General features: G+C 34.1%; 2 protein-coding genes across 2 annotated transcripts in view; both read left to right on the top strand.

Moving 5' to 3' along the window:
- Nucleotides 1–19,621, top strand: part of LOC147075682 (A-type potassium channel modulatory protein KCNIP1-like) — a 198,948-nt gene extending 179,327 nt beyond the window's left edge. The window contains exons 4-6 of the mRNA XM_085942362.1: nucleotides 7,832–7,905; nucleotides 16,419–16,631; nucleotides 18,707–19,621. Of these exons, the coding sequence (XP_085798488.1) occupies nucleotides 7,832–7,905; nucleotides 16,419–16,631; nucleotides 18,707–18,817 (398 nt within the window). The 3' untranslated portion in view covers nucleotides 18,818–19,621. The remainder of the gene's footprint in view (nucleotides 1–7,831; nucleotides 7,906–16,418; nucleotides 16,632–18,706) is intronic.
- Nucleotides 340–4,783, top strand: Sumo (Small ubiquitin like modifier). The gene is made up of 3 exons (XM_085941994.1): nucleotides 340–485; nucleotides 844–960; nucleotides 4,207–4,783. The coding sequence occupies exons 1-3, from the start codon at nucleotides 468–470 to the stop codon at nucleotides 4,336–4,338; spliced, it is 267 nt and encodes an 88-aa protein (XP_085798120.1). The 5' UTR covers nucleotides 340–467; the 3' UTR covers nucleotides 4,339–4,783.
- Nucleotides 19,622–20,833: the final 1,212 nt, after the last annotated feature.

The following is a 20,833-nucleotide window of genomic DNA, read 5'->3' as shown; positions in this document are numbered from 1 at the left end:
ATTGATTACTATTACTATTCATATCAACAATATCGTTAATTCACTCATGTAATTTAGAAAATATTTGCACCGTTTCCACGGTTTTTTTCCTATTTCAGATATTTGCTGTCACGAGTCAATAGATTATTTTCTACGGCACAACTACTTTAATTGTATTATGTAAAATTGAATGATGTTTAAAGCTTACATAATCAACTTGAAAAATATTTTTCGTGATCAAATTTCCGCGAAAAAATAACATTATCGAATTTTTGGTGATGTTTCGATGCGCGCGCAAATGTCAGCCATCTTGGCGTTGGTGGTCATGTTTCCGTTACAAGACGCCAAACCGGCCAAATTGTGCGGGACGCCATTTATTAGCACGCCATCGAGTACGCTGCGCTGTCACTGTTGAGCTTTTTGGACAGCGATTACCTGACGCATTCCGTTGTTTTAGTGTTCAAAGCAACACAAAAACTACATTCACCATGTCTGACGAAAAGAAAGTAAGTATATTCTTTAATATTTGCCTTACAGCTATGTTTAGATTCGTCTGCCAGAATATAGCCGGGAAGATGCTTGTTTCTTTTAACAAACAGTATATCTTTGTATATTGTGAGCTTTTCATCGAATGGCCATGTGCTATCACTATTTTCATTATTTCTTAACCGACTCGCATTGGTTTTGTTAATTATTATCGCCCATTGCTGTGTTGGTCTGATTTTTGTTTTTCATCCTTCACCTGTTTTAATTGTCTAATTTTCGCGAATATTACGTTGAGAATTCTCAGAACTATGGGTGACGACGAGTCGTTGCAATGTATTTAATTATTATTAATCCCAATATGTGTTTATTTTATTTTAGGGAGAGAGCGAACACATCAACTTGAAAGTGTTAGGACAGGACAATGCCATAGTTCAATTCAAGATTAAAAAGCACACTCCCCTGAGAAAACTGATGAACGCCTATTGTGACAGAGCGGTAAGTCCACTAATTATTTGTACCCAGCGATTTTATATAATTCTACAACACATTGTATGAATTGATTACTCCATGTATGATGCTAACAAAAAATATGGATCAGTGTAATTGCTATTAACACTCAAATGTTTTGATCACTTGCATCTTACCATTGGTTTTAATAATTAGAGATCTGTTTATCGTGTTTTAATATTGCCATTTTCCTTTTGTGTGGGAAAACTATTTTTAAACATCGTGGGCGTTTGGTGAAATCAATAATTATTTTCATAGCCTACCGATTAGTGAGCTCAACTAACCAGCTAATACACTTGCATCATATTACTATAACTATTCTAAAAACCTATTAAAAACAAACAGTATTAACAACATTGATTAATTACTGATAACTTCATAATATTATGGTACTCCATATCGTCATTGAGGTTAAGATGTTTTGAGACCTAAAACCACACCCAAGACCTTCCACAACCCATTGTAACCCAAAAATAAGCAGCTTGTATAGAGTACTTTTCCTTTACCATTATTTTATCTATACTATGCCAGAACAATAAGAAATACGGTGCAGTGCTACTGACTTGTTCTCCCCCGGTGTTCATGTGACATACGATTACTCACTTCTATACAACATATTGATGCCTTCACATTAATAACTTTGATCTCGACAATTGTAGCATTTCGGCAATCCATATTGACAATTTTAAACAATTAAATTGCTGCCGAACATGTACTTCTGCCCTTTTATCTAATTTTATTTAGAATTTTGATATTTTTTCTATTATGGCTAATTTAGGCTTGTATTTGTATTTATGAAAATACACTCTTTGGCTTCTTCATTTCGTAATTGTATTATATTTTCATTACCTAGTTTTTAGTTGATGTGCCAATCACTGTTCCCTCTAAGGTGTGTGCGTTTAAGAAATGTCCAGGGTTATGCTTTGAAAATACCATAAAAGCTCCATTTTGACCTACGCTGAGCATGTGGGCCGTAAAGATATAAGTTTTAATGAAAAATTGTATGTGTTTGTGGGGGGGGGGGTGTAAATTAACCGCACCTAGTACGCACGCCACCGCTCAGATGCGCTGATGATCCGCACACAATAGAAAAATTAGAGGGAACGTTGGTGCCGATGCCATAATTTAACAAAAAATGTTTAGGAAAATGAAATTATTTCGAGCAATTCTGTAATGCTCATGTAAACTTGTACAATAAAATTGCACAAGTACGCTGTTGTTTGTGACCGGCGTTGTTTCATTATAAAATAAGACGAAATTCAGACAATATGCTATTGTATATTTATGCGAATATGTCACAACCATAATTTAAAAGTACCCATGAATTACCTGCAGTTATTTTCACTATTCACAACCAGCTGATGGGGGTCAAAAGATGATGTGTTTTAAGCCGAGTACCACATATTTGTATATAGTTTAATTATCAGATCCCAATTTCATTCATTATACAAAAAGGCAACATTTAATAACTATCTCAACAGTTAGTCGGCTCGCACATCAAAATTCGCCGCATGTCGAAATCGTCGATGTGACGTCATCGTTATCATCATAACACATGCTGTAAAAGGAGCTTTGTAGATTGGTCGAATGCAACTGAACAACAAACGCGACAGGTTGACTATCGACTCTTCTAACATGTTGGATGTCGCGAGTGCCGAAAACATGCCAGTGCGCTCACGCCGGTCACTGGGTGCTTTATGAGTTTTGCTGCGATAAATGATCCACTGCATGTGTATTATGCCTAATGACAGATGAATCCAATATTTTCGCCTTCTGCTTAAAATTCTGCGGTACCAATACATTATTAATCGCTGTTTCAGCGTCCGATGACATATTTGCGTAATGGCGCTGGCCAGCGTACTTATTATTTTGACGTTTGGAGACATGAGTGTTGATAGTGACGCTAGTAGATATGCGCGTTCGTCACATGCAACAATGTTTAGCGTGACTCGGTCGCGTCGAACGAGGTGAGTTCCGATATGAGAGCCGCCTAACTCTACAGTAATATAGTTAGCATCTTTTGATAACATTTGAAATTCTGAGTAAAACAACATTCACACTTTTTGCCCCTAACGTGCAAGCTTATATCGTACACTCATGTGTCATGCTGGTAATGCGATTTTAACACAAGTGTCCCCATGTGCGTTTCTATTATAATGATTAAATTGTCGACGAAAAGCCTATGCATGCATATGTGTAAGACGACAATAAATTCGCATAGGTTTATACTCATATTTAACATTTTCTTAGGCAATCACAGTTTATTGGTTGGCTTATTATTGTGTAGAGTGGTTTGCAGCCAATAAGCTTTTATATTGCACAATGGTGCAGATGAGTCAAAACAGAAAGTGGGCTTTGATGGATTTTTATCCGTATGGGCGGTCTCCATCAGCGCAATTCAGACTGCAATAAATTAGTACATTAATGTGATAGTTAGCATGTAACAATAAACAGGAGATAATTTCATTTGTCTTAACCTCATTATCCAGAAATAAATTTCATTAACAATCAAATCTGTAGAAATTGTCAGATACACCTTGAAATTACAATTTGTTTTGAATTGATGGATGACATTGTTTTGTTAATTACTATATAATATGTAGTACTAATATTATGTTACCCATTTTGAAGACATTTGGATTTGTATGCAAACTAAAACAGTGTTTTGTAATGTGTAAATGAATAACTGCCAAAGATAGCGGCTACAAACAGTGCACCAACTTATAAAACATACAATTCACTGTGGCATCAGTTCCAGAAGTGCCTTTGCTGCATTGCTATAGTTCAAATAGCTTTTGGAGGCTATCCATAGACTGAAATCCCATGTAGTTTTCAACCGTATGCCATATCTGTTTATATACTGTTCACATGATGTAGCGAAAATATATTTCCATGAACAGAAATCATAAGTTTACTATGGTATACGATTCAAAACCACATACGCTCTAAATGCATGTTTTAATTTTGACCCAGTTAGTTATGGCATTATAAAAGGTGCCGAGCATTCTAATCTCTCTTCTAAAATTATCTTCTCTCAGTGCCGTCTTTTACCAAAGATTGGCAACCAAATTGCACTACATACCCCTCCCCTAACTTAGTCCAATCGCATCTATCGTTGAACCAATGATAGATTGCTACTTTACCATGACTTTCAACGGACATAATATCCTTAATTCACAATACACATGTCGGTAATAAATGCTTATGTTAATTTGTCTCCATACTTTGTTGCAGGGTCTTTCCATGCAAGTGGTCAGATTTCGATTCGACGGCCAGCCCATAAATGAGAATGACACCCCCACCTCTCTGGAAATGGAGGAAGGTGACACCATAGAAGTATACCAACAGCAGACTGGCGGGATCTGATTTCACTTTAATTCATTATATTTATCAGTAGCATTATTTGATTATGATATAGCATCCATACTATTTTTTTTCATTTTAAACCATTGTAACCTATTGGCACTTCAAAAGCTGATCTATAAAATAGGTGTGTTAAATGGCGTAAGTTTGTAATGAAAATGTAAATGTATGTTACCGAAAAGACTTTGTATGAATAGTCTTCATTCAATCTGTGGATTTTAGACAATTATTAACAAATCAACCATTCTTACTTACAGTAAATTTAATAAGTCCACAATAGTTTGTTTTTTTTTTATATATATATATTTCTTTTAGGATTGCAAAATTTCTGATAGAATTGTTTTACACATCAACTTAATTTGTTTTGTTTTTTTTTTTAATTGACCAAACTTTCTGTTTTCCACGTAATTTTAATACTTTAATTGTAAGAATAAATATAAGAGAAAAATATTGTTGTTTTATTTATTTACCTAATTATAATATGCAGAACTTACATTTAAGCTGTATTTCAGAAGCACAATTAATAGTTCCTGTATTCTGTACACAAGGCGGCTAAAGTGATAAATATTACGAATTTATCAGATTTATGTATTGACGCCGTTAATTGTTACAATAAGTTTACCATCAAAACTGTATCTCGCTCTAAAAGTTAACACACCCAAGTGAGGAGCTGTTTAAAACATAGCATTTTTTGACAGTTTAGACCAGGGGTAGTCTACCTTTTTCTACCTACCGCCCACTTTTGTATCTCTGTTGGTAGTGAAATTTTCTAACCACCCAAAAGCAGAGTTACAGCAAGTTGAAGCATCTTCATTCACTATTGGACGAGGCTCTTTTGTTTGCGGTCACACTATAGCGCCATTTATTACTTACATAACATGAACTAAACTTATGCGAGGGCGATACACAAAATCGTATATTTTCTGAAATTTAAATTGTCACGGGGTATTGTATGAAAACATGAAAATATTTTTGAAACCACCATGAAAGCTGGAACGCCCACTAGTGGGCGGTAGGTACCAGGTTACCTACCCCTGGTTTAGACAATTCACTTATTGTAACAATTAACCGCCTCAATAGATACATATGATAAACTACCGTCAATAGCTGCGCGTTATGTATAGAATAGCTTCGCAGGCCAATTTATTAGACACATACAATTTTTGGGAAATACATTTTTAATGAGTCAATCTGAATTATTTATGCTTTGTTTGGAAATTTACAAACAATATTATAATATACATAATTTGAAACACTTCCAATATATATCTACTATGAATCCGCCAGTATAAGTTGTCTGTTGAGTGAGGGCACCAGATGCAAGTATTTGACATAATCTTTTATACTGTAATGAGCTTAGTTCTAAATTCGAACACCTTACGATTTATGATGGTATATCTATAGAGAAAACCATTTTTTTTTTTTAAATATGATACCCCACGAGACTTGAACCTGTAACCACCAAATTTGCACCGTGGTTCGTTAAATAAAGGAAATAGCTTATTTTAAAAATTTGTAAATTCAATTTATCAATATCAATAAATAAATAAATATTTAATTGTACCAGGACAAAAATATTTGCATACAATATAATCAACAGTGACGACACGTGGGGGCGGCAAATCAACGAGAATCATTTGGAATATATAGAAATAGCTACTTAGACTATAGATACATTTAGACGCCACCCATTGCATTGCTAAATGAAGCTGCGTGCCGTGCGTTTGGTTTGTGGGCGAGCGAACACATTCATATACAAATGTTTGAGACCATAGACCATTTCTTATATAATTTTCTATTTTTTTACGTTATATAGTATTTTTAAGCGGTCAAAATGCAACCATTATATAAAGATATCCATAATTTAAGTTATTTTAAAGAAACACTAGGTCACTTGATATTAAAATATAAAATAATACACAAATAAATTATCACGAACATGACGTATCAACTTACTTATCAAACGTAATACCATCTTCTTGCTTATCAGTACGGCTTCCACATTTTAATACAACACACATAACCATCTTTTCTACTTAATTAACTAAAAATATTTACCACTGACTTTATGTTTAACACAAAAAAACAGCAATTTTAGCAACACGCGCTCGCAGGTTATTGACGCTTAGTTAAGTAACAAACTTAATGGCCTTAATCACACCTTCCTTGAAATTTCCTCGATACTCCTTACAGGAGAAAAATAATTAAATTGCCAAGTGCAACAGGTGGAATTATCAGTGTGGCACATACACATCTAAGAACACTTCATAATATAAATTTATTGAAAGATCATTCGAAGAAGAAAGTGCCAATAGTTCAACTAGAGTCCGATTTCTATAAGCTGGCGTACACGTCATCACGGTTCTTTTATGAACTAGTGGAACTAAATTCCCCCCCAGTTCAGCATCTTAATACTGCATTACGTCCGCCCCCGCCAACTCCATCGTCAATGCGACGCGATGACGTGTACGCCAGCTTATAGAAATCGTAGTCTACTAGGTATTTTGTAAACATCAGCATTTCTACCATATCCTATCTTTGCCTATTTTTAAAGGTTAGATATTTTTGCTTTAAAATAATAACATTTTTAAGATATATCTATCTATTGGTAGGTTTTTCCCATATACATATTTCAGGAATACAGGTATTCAATAGGAAATTTTGAAATACCGGTATTAGTATTTTCATTCAGAATTGCAATCCCTACTTGTACAGCTGTCTTGCTAGCCGGCAAATGCCGATTATTCAACAATCCAACGTTATTCATAGGATTGAGAGGAATATTAACTCGGAGAAAAGGGTCCTTCATCTATACCAAACAGTAAATCACAAATTTAATATATTTAAAAGTCTTAGAATAGCTCCATGTGGGGAAACATTCAGAATGTTAATCTCTTGCAAACAGAAATTACATTAGATTAGTTTTGCTGGTAGAAAACCATATTAATAAGCTTTATAAAAAAATCATAAAGAACCATATAATTGTGCTCAAAACACCTGATGGATCATATTAATTTTTAAATTAACTTTCTTTACGAAAAATTCAACAAGTGTCTGTACCTCATGCGAGGTGAAATTGACATTGAAACCTCGGTATGTATTAATTTATCCAATTCTCTTTCAACCAAGAACCAAACCTCATGAATCAATTTACTGATTGGCTGTTTTCCAAAACGTGCCCAGTAGCGCAAATTGTGTTATAATCAATTCATGGAGACGGGAAAGTTCTTTTAATTTGGTATGAATGTTTATATTTTACAATAATTGTTATTGTCTTTGCGCTGCATTAACTAATCGAAAACTTCTTCGCATATTACACTGCCCTGATATTTTGTGACGAATTTCGGTCTCACATTTTTTTTCTTCAGCTGTTTTTATGCGACTGCGGCTAAAGAAGTTTTATTTCAAAAATATAATCTTTATTGAATATTCTATTTAAAATATAGGGAAGTAAATTTAATATTCTACTAACTTTAAATATTTTATCTCTTTCCAGCTAACACCAGTCAGTATGCGCACTATGTCTTCAACACGCTGGATCAAGACAACAGTGGATTGCTAAGTTTTGAAGTAAGTAAGCTCATGGCATCTTGTTTTCATTTTGGGTTAACATTTTAACTCAACACCTCCAGGGGCCGGCAAACTCTTGGACCAAACGAGCCATATATGAGTGGCACAACGGTTAAATTTTTTTTCGAGGCATACGTATATTTTTATAAATATGATTTATTTAAATGAATTAATTGCTTATTTATTAAGTGAAGAAGATTTCCCAAATAAAACTACCGTAAATATGTGTCGCTGAGTTTCAAAACCCCCTATAACACTTTTTCATTTTGTTGAGAAAATCGATAAAAACTACTCAGCTTATGGATAAAGGGATTATCTATGTTTTTCTTTTTTTGCCCAATGATAGATCATTTTTGGAAATATTTTGCATATCTATTTATATTGTATTCTAGTCCACTGAATAAATAAAAGACTTAAATGTTTGGTTATAGCGGGTTTTGTAAGTTACATAGTGTTATAGCGGTTTTTCAAATACCCATTCAAGGTTATAGCGTATTTTGTTAGGGAAACTTTTGACAACTTAAAGTCGGAATCTTCCATTGGTGGCGCGTGGTAGGATGAAAAAGAGTTTCATATTTTTATTTAATAAACGTTTTATTCATTAAAAATTAGGAGAAATTTAAAATGTTACAATTTTTCGTTCACTAAAAATAATTCGATTAAATATACAATGCAATTTACATAAAAACACTGTATGTATAGCATATTTTATCGTTCTCACAAAAATATTATAAAATAAAATATATACATTGGTTTTAAAAAATATGAGTGACGCGGTACTCTCATAATTTGACTGCAAACATGTTTCATTCATTTATTTTATATTTTACTTGAGTAAATTAATTGTTTGCCTTCTTTATTTTCCATAACATTTTTTATAAGTCGATAACATGTAAATAAGTGAGTCAAATAGTGAGCCAGTAGCATCACCACTTGAACTTGAATGTGAAAGGTATTTGTTATTCTTATAAAGTAACTAAGTTATTATGTGTAATAAATTATAAAACATTTCGCAGTACCTACACATTGATGACATACAAGTGCGGTTTGTGAATGGCGCCATTGAAAAATGCTCCAAAATATAATAATTTACATGGTTTATCGTCGCGCATTAGTGCCTGACCAATAAATCGGTTTTATGGGGTTTGGTGCTCACATGTTATGAAAAGTATCAAATTTAATATCAGAGCAACCATTTGAATAATACTGTAGAGCTAAACATTTTCTTTAAAACAGTGGCGTGCTTGACAAACAAACTGTTTTCTTCACAAAATCATACTGAAAATATTCTAAATAACGTAACACTGCCACTGCTGAAAATGTGATAAGTGATAAGTTGATAACGTTTACCCAACAAAAGGTTTTTATAGAGTTTTATACAAAAAAATAAACTTATTATTATAAATTATAAAATTATATTAGAGAAAAGAATAGTTTTCATAATTGAGTTACACGCCACTGGAAATTCAGATGATGACCCGCGGTTTTTTTTACACATTTATGTCTAATTTAACTTACCATTTACAGCGTATTTCGTTGACTTTCCAAGATTTTGATTGGCTCAACCTCTTCCTAGCTTTATTAACTGGAGATTTAACCATATTTATAAGTTCGTCACACATTTTAAGACTATAAATCGTAAGAATATCAAATCAACAAAACAGCACTCCTACCGCAACTCACAACATAAATGTACTGGTGGCCATGTTGCATTTCGTATGATTCTCGCTTCTTATTGGTCAGTTGTGTTATAGGGGATTTTGAATGTAACACATAGTGTTATAGCGTGAATTGATTGACACATTGATTTTCTTTCATAAATGACAGTTAATCGTAGCGGACTTTGAAAGAGACAATAAAATTTTCATGTAGAGATTTTAATAACGAATCCATTGATATATAATATATCTCAATTATTTCAAAAAGGTGTTATAGCGGGTTTTGAAACTCAGCGACACATTTATGTTTTTATTGTTGAAATTATAAATATAATTTTTACAGAATATGAATTACATACAATTTTCACGCATTCCTTAAAACTAATGTGAACAATAACCTTCCTTGCATTTCTTTGGAGAATTTCTGTACGTTTGGTATGTAACTTGTAATTTTTAATTTCAGGCGCGACTCCAAATTCTCATCGGTTATTCGGCTTCTCTAAATGCTATTTATATTGTTCATGTTTGAAAATGATTGTTCACATACACATTATGTAGACTCGAATATGAGTTCGGAAGCTATTACATGTATTAAACATCGTATTATCTACCTAACGTAGATCTTTTAGAGCGCTCCACTTGCGTTATGAAATTAAATTGCATTTTTCTCTCTAAATCCTAAATTTTGGTGGCAAGACCTACAAATTTGGAGCTCCATAACTCTTTGCTTGTTAAGTCCACCAATAAAATTTTATTTCGAAAGTGCTCGTGTCAATATCAAATGGAAAAAATTAGGTTTGTTGACTTTTGCAATGGGCGGATTTAAAACAATCATACCTTTTTGCATCAACCATCACGGAGGAAAAATTAGGCTCGTGATAATGTCATTATATAATAATATAATAAGTGCAAACACAAAAAATAAAAACAAATTGTGAATTTTGCAAAAGTTTTTGTAAAAATGGTGAATTGGGAATTTGAAAAGAGCCGCCGCTTGCCGATCCCTGACCTAGTCAAAATAATATATTCAAGTGTCTTCTTCTTCTTCCACGGCGCTACATCCCGGGGTGGGATTTGGCCTCCTCCACAACCGCTCTCCACTCACTCCGGTCTCTCGCCACACTTCTCCAGTTACCGGGTCTTCCTATATGAAGCCAGTCCACTTCTACGGCGTCAGCCCATCTCCTTCTTGGACGGCCTCTGGGTCTCTTCCGTTGGGGTAGCCACTTCGTCATGATCATTGGCGCTCTAACTTCAGGCATTCTCTCCACATGTCCCGCCCATCGTAGTCTTTGGGATTTACAGTACCTTATGATTGTTTGCTGTTCAATCAGCTCTTCCAATTCATGGCTCATTTTTATTCTGTAGTTCCCATTTTTCAACGTGGGTCCAAAGATTTTGCGGAGTATTTTGCACTCGAAGACAGCTAATTTGTTTTCCTCGTTTTGAGTTAAGCACCAAGTCTCACAGCCGTAAGTGACCACTGGCCCTATAATTGTTTTATATATTAGAAGTTTTCTTCTTCGGTCTAGAATTTTCGACTCCACCAGTCGCTTGCAGGCATGCCAGCATTTATTCCCGGAGATAAGGCGGATTTTTATCTCCTCTGCTGTCTTATTTTGGGTATTTAGGCTGGATCCGAGATACGTGAACTTGTCCACCCCTTCATATGCATGCTGTCCTATGTCTATATTCTGCAGCGGTACCTGATCGCGTGTGCTGACCATATACTTAGTTTTTGACAGGTTTATATGCAGCCCAGCGTTTTCTGCTTTTATTTTCATAGTGCCACCATGGTCGATCATCCTCTGTTTGGATATGCTTGTAATTACTATGTCGTCAGCATAAGCGCACATCTGTGTTGTATTGTTATCTACCCATCCTCTTATGTTGGTTTCACGAGCTATGGATTCCACCACAAGGTTAAATACCATAGTGGATAGCACATCCCCTTGTCTCACACCTGATTCGATTTTGAAGCTTTCAGTTTGCTCATTTTGCACCATGACAACTGCTTGAGTATCCGTCAGTGTGATCTTTATCAGCCTTACTAATTTTAAGGGAATTCCCAGTATTTTTAGGCTTTGCAGCATCTTATCCCTATTCACGCTGTCGAAAGCTTGTTTAAAATCAATAAACAGGTGGTGGAGTGTCAGGTTGTATTCGTGCACTTTCTTCATAGTTTGCCTCATGAGATGGATGTGATCTATTGATCTATGGTGGATCTATTTGGTCGGAAGCCGCATTGGTATTCTCCCAGGATTTCATCACCATAGATGATTAACCTGCTATACAGTACAGATGAGAAAACTTTATAAGCAGCATTTAGAATTGTGATCCCTCTGTAGTTATCGCACATTGTTTTGTCTCCCTTTTTCAGAATAGGCACGATTATACCCATCTTCCATTCCTCAGGTAAAATTTCTTTTTCCCAAATATTGAGAATTATCTTGTGGATATTTGCTTCAAGTGTTGGGCCACCACTCTTTATCAGCTCGGCTGTTATCCTGTCGGTTCCAGGTGCTTTATTGTTTTTCAGCGTTCTTAATGCTCTTCTTACTTCAGGCAGAGTAGGTTCATCAATAAATTCCTCAGCAGAGTGGTACAATATTTCTTCCGTTTCCTCATGATCATTACTATTTAAAATTGTTGTGAAATAGCCTTTCCATCTTTCCATAAAGTCCTCCTTTTCGATCAGCATTTTTCCTTCACTATCCTTACAGGAGTATAATCTGGGTTGATAGGATTTAGTTAGATTTCGAAGAGTCTTGTAAAATTTTTTGGGATCATTGTTTCTTCTTTGATATTCCATGTCTTGGAGTATTCTCTTGAGCATCATTCGCTTTTTCTCTCGACAGAGTTTTGTTGCAGTTTTTCTCTTTTCTTTATAAGTTTCGTAATTTTGGCGCGTTTCCCTTCCCATTATCACGAGTGCCACAGAAATTCTGGGGGAAAATAAAGCAAAAATATGCAGGATGGTTTGATGATGATTGCAGGCAAGCACTGTTTGAAAAATATTCAAGTGTCATTACACCATTTTTTTTAATGATATCTTCAACTCATTAAAATAACTATATTTTTCAGGATTAATCACATTATTAATACCCAGTGGTGCAGTGCTAAGTAAAATAGTATTGTGTCGTTTGGTATAATCCTAATACCCCCTCCCCCCAAATCCAACATCTTCTTTCTTCAATATTTCAATGTCAATGTACCTACAGATACCCGCTCACAGTAAAAAAATACTACAGTTTATCATATCTAATCTTTGAAATTGGACTGACCATGGCCCCACATCCTGAAGCGGACCAGGGTCTTTGTCGGGCCCCCCTACCGGTCGCCAAGATTAAAGGCAGTTTGACGCTCTACAGTAGCGTTTCCTAAATGATGTTAACGGTAAAATTAAGGGTATTTAGTGTATTTTTAATACTTACATCCAGGGGCAGCTCTTCCTTAAGGTACCTAGGGGACAGACCCCGGTCCCCCCATCATTCTATAGTCAATATTCAATTGAATATTCATGTTATACGTTCCTACCATAATACATTGATTTTGTATAAATTAATTAAGTATATATTTTATTTGTACTGTTTGCCCATCCTTGATTCTTGTTTCTTAGCCCATCTCGAATGCTCTATGTGAGTTTTGGCTCTACCTACATAGTACAATACAACGATAGTTCTGGGGTCCAAATTCGGTGGCCCCTTTAAAATCAAAGCAATGTTTATATTATGAGATGCTATATGCGATTGCCAGTTATGATTCTCAAAATTCATAAGGAAGCTGAACAATGCGGACGTCTGTAGGCCGCTTTGCATGTGCTATGCACATTTTACCCACATGTACCGATGCTGGGCCGGGGACACTGTAGTAAATACCTGGTCTTGCATAAGTGTGAGTAGGTAAAACTGGGCATATTATTATTATAATATATTATGAAGTTATCTTGTCGGTCGGCTGTAAATTCATATCCCATGACCCATCGGTTTAGTTTATTAGTTAGTTTGCCAGTAAGTGATCAAATATGTTATCTATCTCCTTAAGTTTTAAAATATATTTGTTAATACATACTATAATAATTTATAATATCTTGAATGATAATAACAAAGGGTAGGTATGTGCTATTTCAGTTAATTAAATCAATGTTAATTTGTATTACCTAAATATTAATTATTGTAATGTACTAGTTGTAATTTCACGTTAGTAAAATAATTTTGATAAATAATATTAGGTATTATGATGAATGAGGTGGTTCATTTATTGAAATATAAGTTCAGTACATTGACATTTGAAGACAAACTAGAAGTGAAACGATTAGGACCTCACCAACAGATTTAGTTATTGTGTATGAACTAATCAAAACAAAAAAAGCATTTAACTCCGAACAGTTTACCAAAAAACATGGTTGATGGCGAGTGTATCCTTGAAAAGACTATTTTGTTTTTCTTGTAGCAGTAAGATTCTTTCGAACGCAGGAGGCATATGAAGATGAAGTAATTGCTACAAAAGATATGCTTTTTTATGCTTTGATTAATACTGATTAGGTAGGTACTTATTAGATATTTCACGCCATCTGACCCCACTTACTAAAAGATGCTAGAGCCGCCACTGCTTACATCCACTTGAATTATGGAATTATGAAGTAACAACACAGTTAAAAATTACATAGTACAGCCATATATTAAAAAATATAACCGTTAACAAACCGTTACTATTAGATCAAATTTGTAATGTGTGTTTATCTCACTTATTTGGTCGACTCGCCACGCCGGGCCCCCCATGAGCACGGGCCCCCAGGCTAGAGCCCTATCAGCCCCCCCCTAGTGGGGGCCATGGGACTGACTAATCGCTTCTCTCGTAATTTTACCTTCAGTTTACTAGGTATGAATAGAGGCCGTGATTTCTTGAGATTTATCGTTTCTTTTTTTAACTAGTGATACACCCCTGTTACAGGCGGGCTTCTCCCGGTGTAAAATAATCGTTTAGTAGTCATAAGTCGAAACGTAACCCTGACCTCTAAACGGCTTCATAAAACATCTAATCTGATTCCTTGCTCAACTACGTAATTTTTTTTTTTATTCATAAGTAAAGGCCTTCGTCCGGTGTGTGAAAATCACATACTGGGTGGAGGTGTAATTAAGATAAATTTAATTTGATTTAAAAAGTTTAAATGATGATGGATGAGAGAGATAATTTTAAGACTAAATATAAGTATTCATATATAATAAATTTTGCCGCGCTTGCCGGCAACGTTAAAATCTCCACGCGCCTGGGCCGGGGTGGTCCTCGTGATTCGTCAAATCAAAAGCATCACGCGATAAAATTTGGCCAGTCACGAGAGTCCTTTTCGCTGGACGGCGTGGGTACGGGGAATTTGAAAAAGAAAAAGAAAGTTAGTAAGTGTCCTTTGTAAACCGTGTACAGACCTGCGTAACTAATTGTAAAAACAAAATATTTAATGGACTATAAAGTAACGTTGTCCAACCAAATATTAAAATATATAACGCTAAGACCGCACGAGAAAGACTTAGTGTTTTATTTAATTTTACCAACATATATAAATCCTTTTTTTATCTTTTTTTGTGAATCCGGGGTTCGATGGACACCGAGCTAGCCGCTGGAACCCCGGGTATCTCACTAGTCTGGCATAATTTTTTACTTGCTGAATCCTTTTGGAAAACTTTAATTTCACGGATTAAAAAATAATCCGTACCTATTCAAAGTCATTTTTACTTTTCTTATGCCAAAAAATTTTGAACTGGCAAATTTTTAAAACTCTTGTTCCGGTCGACGGATTTATTTTTCTATTTCATCTCCTGTTTTGTTATTTTGAAATATGATGAGATCTCAAGAAATGAGAATTTTCGAAGTTTCAGAAAATTAATTTCATGACATTCGAGATTTAACTTTTCTGATTATTCTCTAGAATTGTCGAGATGCGTTTTCTTGATCACATCCTTAGGCATGGCTCCCACAAGGGGTAGGCTGACAGGGCTCTAGCCTGGGGGCCCGGCGTGACGAGTCGCCCAGATAAGTGAGATAAACATAGATCACAAATTTGCCCTAATAGTAAAAAAAGTCGCCTGCGGCGCTATTTTACTACAATAATGTTAATAATTTAAAATATTTGGTTGTACGATGCAATTTTAACTGTATATTAATGGATGTACATATTAAAAATACAGAAAATCGCTAAAAATACACCTAATTTGGAAAACTCTACTTCAGCGCGTCACACTACCTTTACCCTTAGCGATAGGTAGGGGGGCCCGCCAAACATCTTAGCCTGGGGGCCCGCTTCAGGATGTGGGGGCCATGGCCTTAGGTGTGAATAAGGTATGAAATTCTTATACATATAAATTCTAAAGTTAAAAATAACAGCCATACAATTTGATGAATTCACATGATTTTATATAATTAATTATGTGTACCTACTTAACATAATATTTATGAGTACTTAATGTCTGAGAAATCTCGGTGCTCTCCGGCTTCACTACAACACTGCTAATACCAGGATTTTTTTTTCCTTTGAGCTATTGCTTTTTGTTTGGGTCATAGGGAAATTGCTTTGAAATTGAAACAAAAGACGATGCGGTATTAATTCATGCTTTGCATCTGCTGTTATGTGATTTATGTTACATTATCATGGAAATACCACATTTTCTCTCAACGGATATCCACTCATCAAACAACGGATGTAGTCCATTACTGTTTCAGCAGCTTAGAGGCATTGATAACACCGATTAATCTTGTCTACTTTCTTTTGCGCCCAACATGCCCCTTTCCATATCATGTAGTAGGTACTATGAATATATACTTGATATCTCAAATATGTATAAAATAATATCATTTCAGGAGTTTGTCACGGGTTTGTCCATCTTATCCCGCGGGTCCCTAGAAGAAAAACTCCGATGGACATTTTCTCTCTATGACATAAATGGAGATGGCTATATAACCCGTGAAGAGATGACAGACATCGTTAGCGCCATCTACGATCTAATGGGGAAGTTAGCCGAGCCGAGTGTGGATGATGATACGGTCAAGGAAAAAGTGGACAGAATATTTCAGGTAATTGATTACTCTAAATATCTATGTAATCTGCATTTATTTTTATTCTCCTTACGGTTTTTAACCATTAGTTATTTTAATGACTTTCTCAACTCCATGCTCAACCTCGAACCACTTACTTTTTGGTTGATAGCTGAACGGGCTAGCAATTGTACCATTGAGGCCATGAGCTTGACACACAACTATTCTTAACAAGCGGGTATGTATTAAGCTGGAATGCTTTGGTTTTAAGTCAGCCTGCCAACAGTGTAAATCGATCGACACTCACGCAGCTGTGAAAATTTCAACAATATCAAAACAGAGATTGCCGATTGACACTTAAATTTAGTTATTAGTAGATACTTACATCATGAATTCGATGTATCAAAGGCAAACCATAATACATATTACATAATGCAGTGGTTTCCAAACTTTATGTTACTACGCCTCCCTTTTAAAAAAATCTAATCTTGGCGCCTCCCCCCCATTTCATTAAATAATACAGACACCTTTTTAAATAGTCAACAATGTACTTAAATACAAGTTTTTACTACTTATATTATATTAATTTTTAAATTAATTTGTTTTTCATGCTACGAATGTGCTTGTTTATTAGCACAATCAATTTTAATAGCAGTCAATCAAAATTCATCATCGTTCCTTGACAAATGGATTCTATCATGGGCCCCACATCCTGAAGCGGGCCCCCAGACCAGGATCTTTCAACCACATATTTAAAATATTTAATAGCCCTGAAACAAAGCAGCGCCTTAGGCTACTTTTTTTTATTATTAATAAAAATAATGTGAAAAGTGCATTAGCAAACTAACCAAGAACTCAGGAAATAGATTTCTGTTTGCTTCAATATATCTGGCGTAGAAATCATTTAAAAGTGGAGACATGGCGAACTTATTTTTTTTTATAATTTTGATTTCCGAAGCTCCAATTTTTTATGAATGCCTTCACTTTGTCTGTTTAAATCAGTAAATGCATTAGTGGTCCTTGCATTGATTTATTTACTGAGTTTTTTTTTTAATTTCAACCAAATAGAGAAGTTTAACAACAAAATTATCGTTCCTAAACAAATTTGCCTCAAATTTCAACATTATGATTTGACCCTTTCATTTCACTTTTTCACGAGATAGCCTGCGCGCTTCACAATAGTATAGAAGTGAGATATTATAAAATTAGTCTCAATATTTTCAGAAAGGTTTGCAAACAACCTTTTATAGGGCTGTTTGTGTAGTTTATAACTAGCGGCCATTTTATAAACTATGCATTTGCAAACTGCAAACTTGTGGCTACTTTAATTATGTTAAACTTTTCGTGCCTCCCAGTATGGAAATCGCTGACATAATGTATACCTACTTTGACGATTTTGTGTTTTACGTACTTATACAAATATGTCACCTTATAATATAACCGATGAGTAACTTTATCAGTATGTGGAGAAATCTGTGCGGAGTTGTCATGTCAGGCTTGCCCAATACGTCAATCGCTGGATGGACATGTAGTTTCTGAAGTCAGATATTGCGGAGCAGGTCCAGTCTTACCAAGTGTGAGGCCCCTAGGCCCTATATTTTTTCCCCCAACAATGGTTTTATCAGTATAAATAGTTTATTTTAAAAATTCTACCTATCATTTCAACAATTTACAGGATATTTTGATAATATAACAGAACTACATACTTAACAATAATTAATGACCAGTTCAAATTATGACATAACAAAATACTGGCTGCTAACAATTTTTCTTTGCACTCTCTTCACGATGTCCCATATTATGTATTACCTATGTTCAAATATGTCTTCCATTAGTCGTCCTGAATAACTGTTTTAGAAACATTTCCACTGTACAAGGGCCCTGTGTTTCAAAACGTAATTAAAAACAAACTTTAATCTAACCTCTCCATTCTTTTATGCTTTTTTTATTGCAATTCACGTAGAGCGTGAGGCCTGATTGGTTCCAATTGTCCTACGCGGAGTTTGCCTGAAATCTTTTTGTAATGTAATATCAATGTAATTATTCAATGTTGCGCTTGTGGAACCACGGTGAGTACCAATTCTAAATACTCAATTTTTTTTTGTTGATTTCAGAAAATGGACGTAAACAAAGACGGCGTGGTGACGCTTGAAGAGTTCCTGGAGTGCTGCAACAATGACGAAGACATCTCTAGATCCATGACGGTGTTTGACAGTTCCTTCTGACGATCCCCTGTCGGCACACGTCCTCTGCCTCCCTGGTCCTGAGGAAAAGAGAGTGCGCCGGCAACACCCTCCTCTTCATCGTCTAACGTCCATTCCAACGCGGAAATACTCATATGAAAACGCCGTCACCACTTTCAGAGAGGCCGGATGATTGAACTTTTGGCCAGAGATGACTGTCAAACTGTCAGAAACTAGTTTTAAAATGAAACAAGGGTTATAATTATGTAAATATATTTTTTCTACTGATCTAATCAGGATGTCGGGTAATGCTCTTGAATGATCGTTGATTGTATAAAGTTTGTAAGAGATGATATTATAATATGGCTCAAATGTGTGAACATTATTACGCAAATCAAATTTAAAATCTCCCCATATTATTGATTAATTGTTTTTTTTTAGAGCTTATAATCAATATAATTCTAACCATTATTATTGATTGAAATTTTACTCCCAAAATTTATTTTACATAATAAAGAGACCACTAATTTACTACATTAATGCCAATTATAAAACAATTATTTCCCCAACTTCTAATTATAAAAATCTGCTTTGTTAAAATGTAACATTTAATATTATGTTGTACTTCAAACAAATATAACATTGAAAGAATCTGAATCTACCATATTGAATTTCATTTCAAAATGTCTGCTTTATTAAAATTTTGAAAGTTTTGTAATTGAAAAAGCAAGCAGTAATGCAAGTAACGCAGAATAAATTCAGTATATCGTCCTAGAATCAGAACGGAAAAGATGCGCAAAGGATTTAATTTATTGTAATCAATTTTTTATACTCAAAGCTTCATTGTGTGTGAATTTTAAGTGTTTCAAAGATATTAAACGCAGATTTTACCGCTTGAAAAACCTTATATTAATATCATGTGTGTACATATTAAAGTAAATATTCTTAGAATATATTCTATTTATGCATTTTGGTTCCGCTGTGGTAAAAACGAATTGAATTAATTATTACTATCAAATGAATTTTTAGATTTCCCGTTCAACAATAATATTGATTGTAAATATTAAATATTATATTACTAAGATTAAGTAAATATATTTTGAATTACACGGATTAGTATAGCATAAATAAATTATTGATTATAATTTAGTTTAAGGAAATAATGTCTTATGATCTTCAAAATTTATTCACTCATTTCCGCTGTCCCAAAAATATATTTTTATTTATTTTATACCGACACAATCTATAAACCGATTCTTCTGCGCCATTCTAATTAAAATGGTGCCCTTATTACTTTGTTAATATTTCAAAAATCAATTCTTACTAATTTGTTTTATCAACTATTATTTGTTTTTTCACCCTTTATCATATGATTTGAATTACAGTTGGATAAATTATTAAAAGCATCATCACTCAAAGATATATAATAGAACGGAAGCTACAATATTATTTTTATCTGTTGTCGCATTTAGATAAACTGATTCGAACAATATCAAGACACTCAATATCAAAAAATATATCGATATTTCCTAGTTGAATAATTAAAAGAGAATTTATTCAGCGTAATTCGATGTGTATAATAAAGAATATTAACAATTATTAAAAGACATCTATGTAAATAAAACAATAAAAGCACCAAAAATATTAGATAGTTCTCTGTTACATGTTTGCTAACCAAAAACAATATAGGTAAAATAAAAAAATATATATTTATCAAAATAATAATGTCATTGTTATTCATACATGAAATATTTATAAATATGAAGATTTAATGAACTATGCCATTATTCGTTGTTAATCTTTATCTATGTGATTCAAAGGTAAACATTTCAATGTTAAGATAATAGATTGTCATATTCAAAAAAATCTTGAATGTTTTATTTTGAGATTTACTCTAATTCTGTGGTTTCTAAAGTTGTTAGTTTCCTTTAGCGATTCGTAAACTATTCAGTTCACTTTTTTTTATTAATTATTGTAACATTTTTTTATTGGCATGATTTAGTGTTTCGAATTAATCAAAATTAGAATGAAAAAAATCTTTCGTGTTTCAAATTTATA

Source organism: Rhyacophila brunnea, unplaced genomic scaffold (assembly GCF_057557595.1).
Source record: "Rhyacophila brunnea isolate RB1 unplaced genomic scaffold, BYU_Rbru_1.0 scaffold_14, whole genome shotgun sequence".
Lineage (NCBI taxonomy): Eukaryota > Metazoa > Arthropoda > Insecta > Trichoptera > Rhyacophilidae > Rhyacophila > Rhyacophila brunnea.
Note: the sequence above shows the minus strand (reverse complement) of the source record. Positions and strands in the feature narration are given on the sequence as shown.

Excerpts from the sequence above, each read along its gene's own strand:
- Sumo (XM_085941994.1), top strand. Across the intron at positions 961-4,206 it reads ACGCCTATTGTGACAGAGCG|GGTCTTTCCATGCAAGTGGT; the intron begins GTAAGTCCACTA and ends ACTTTGTTGCAG.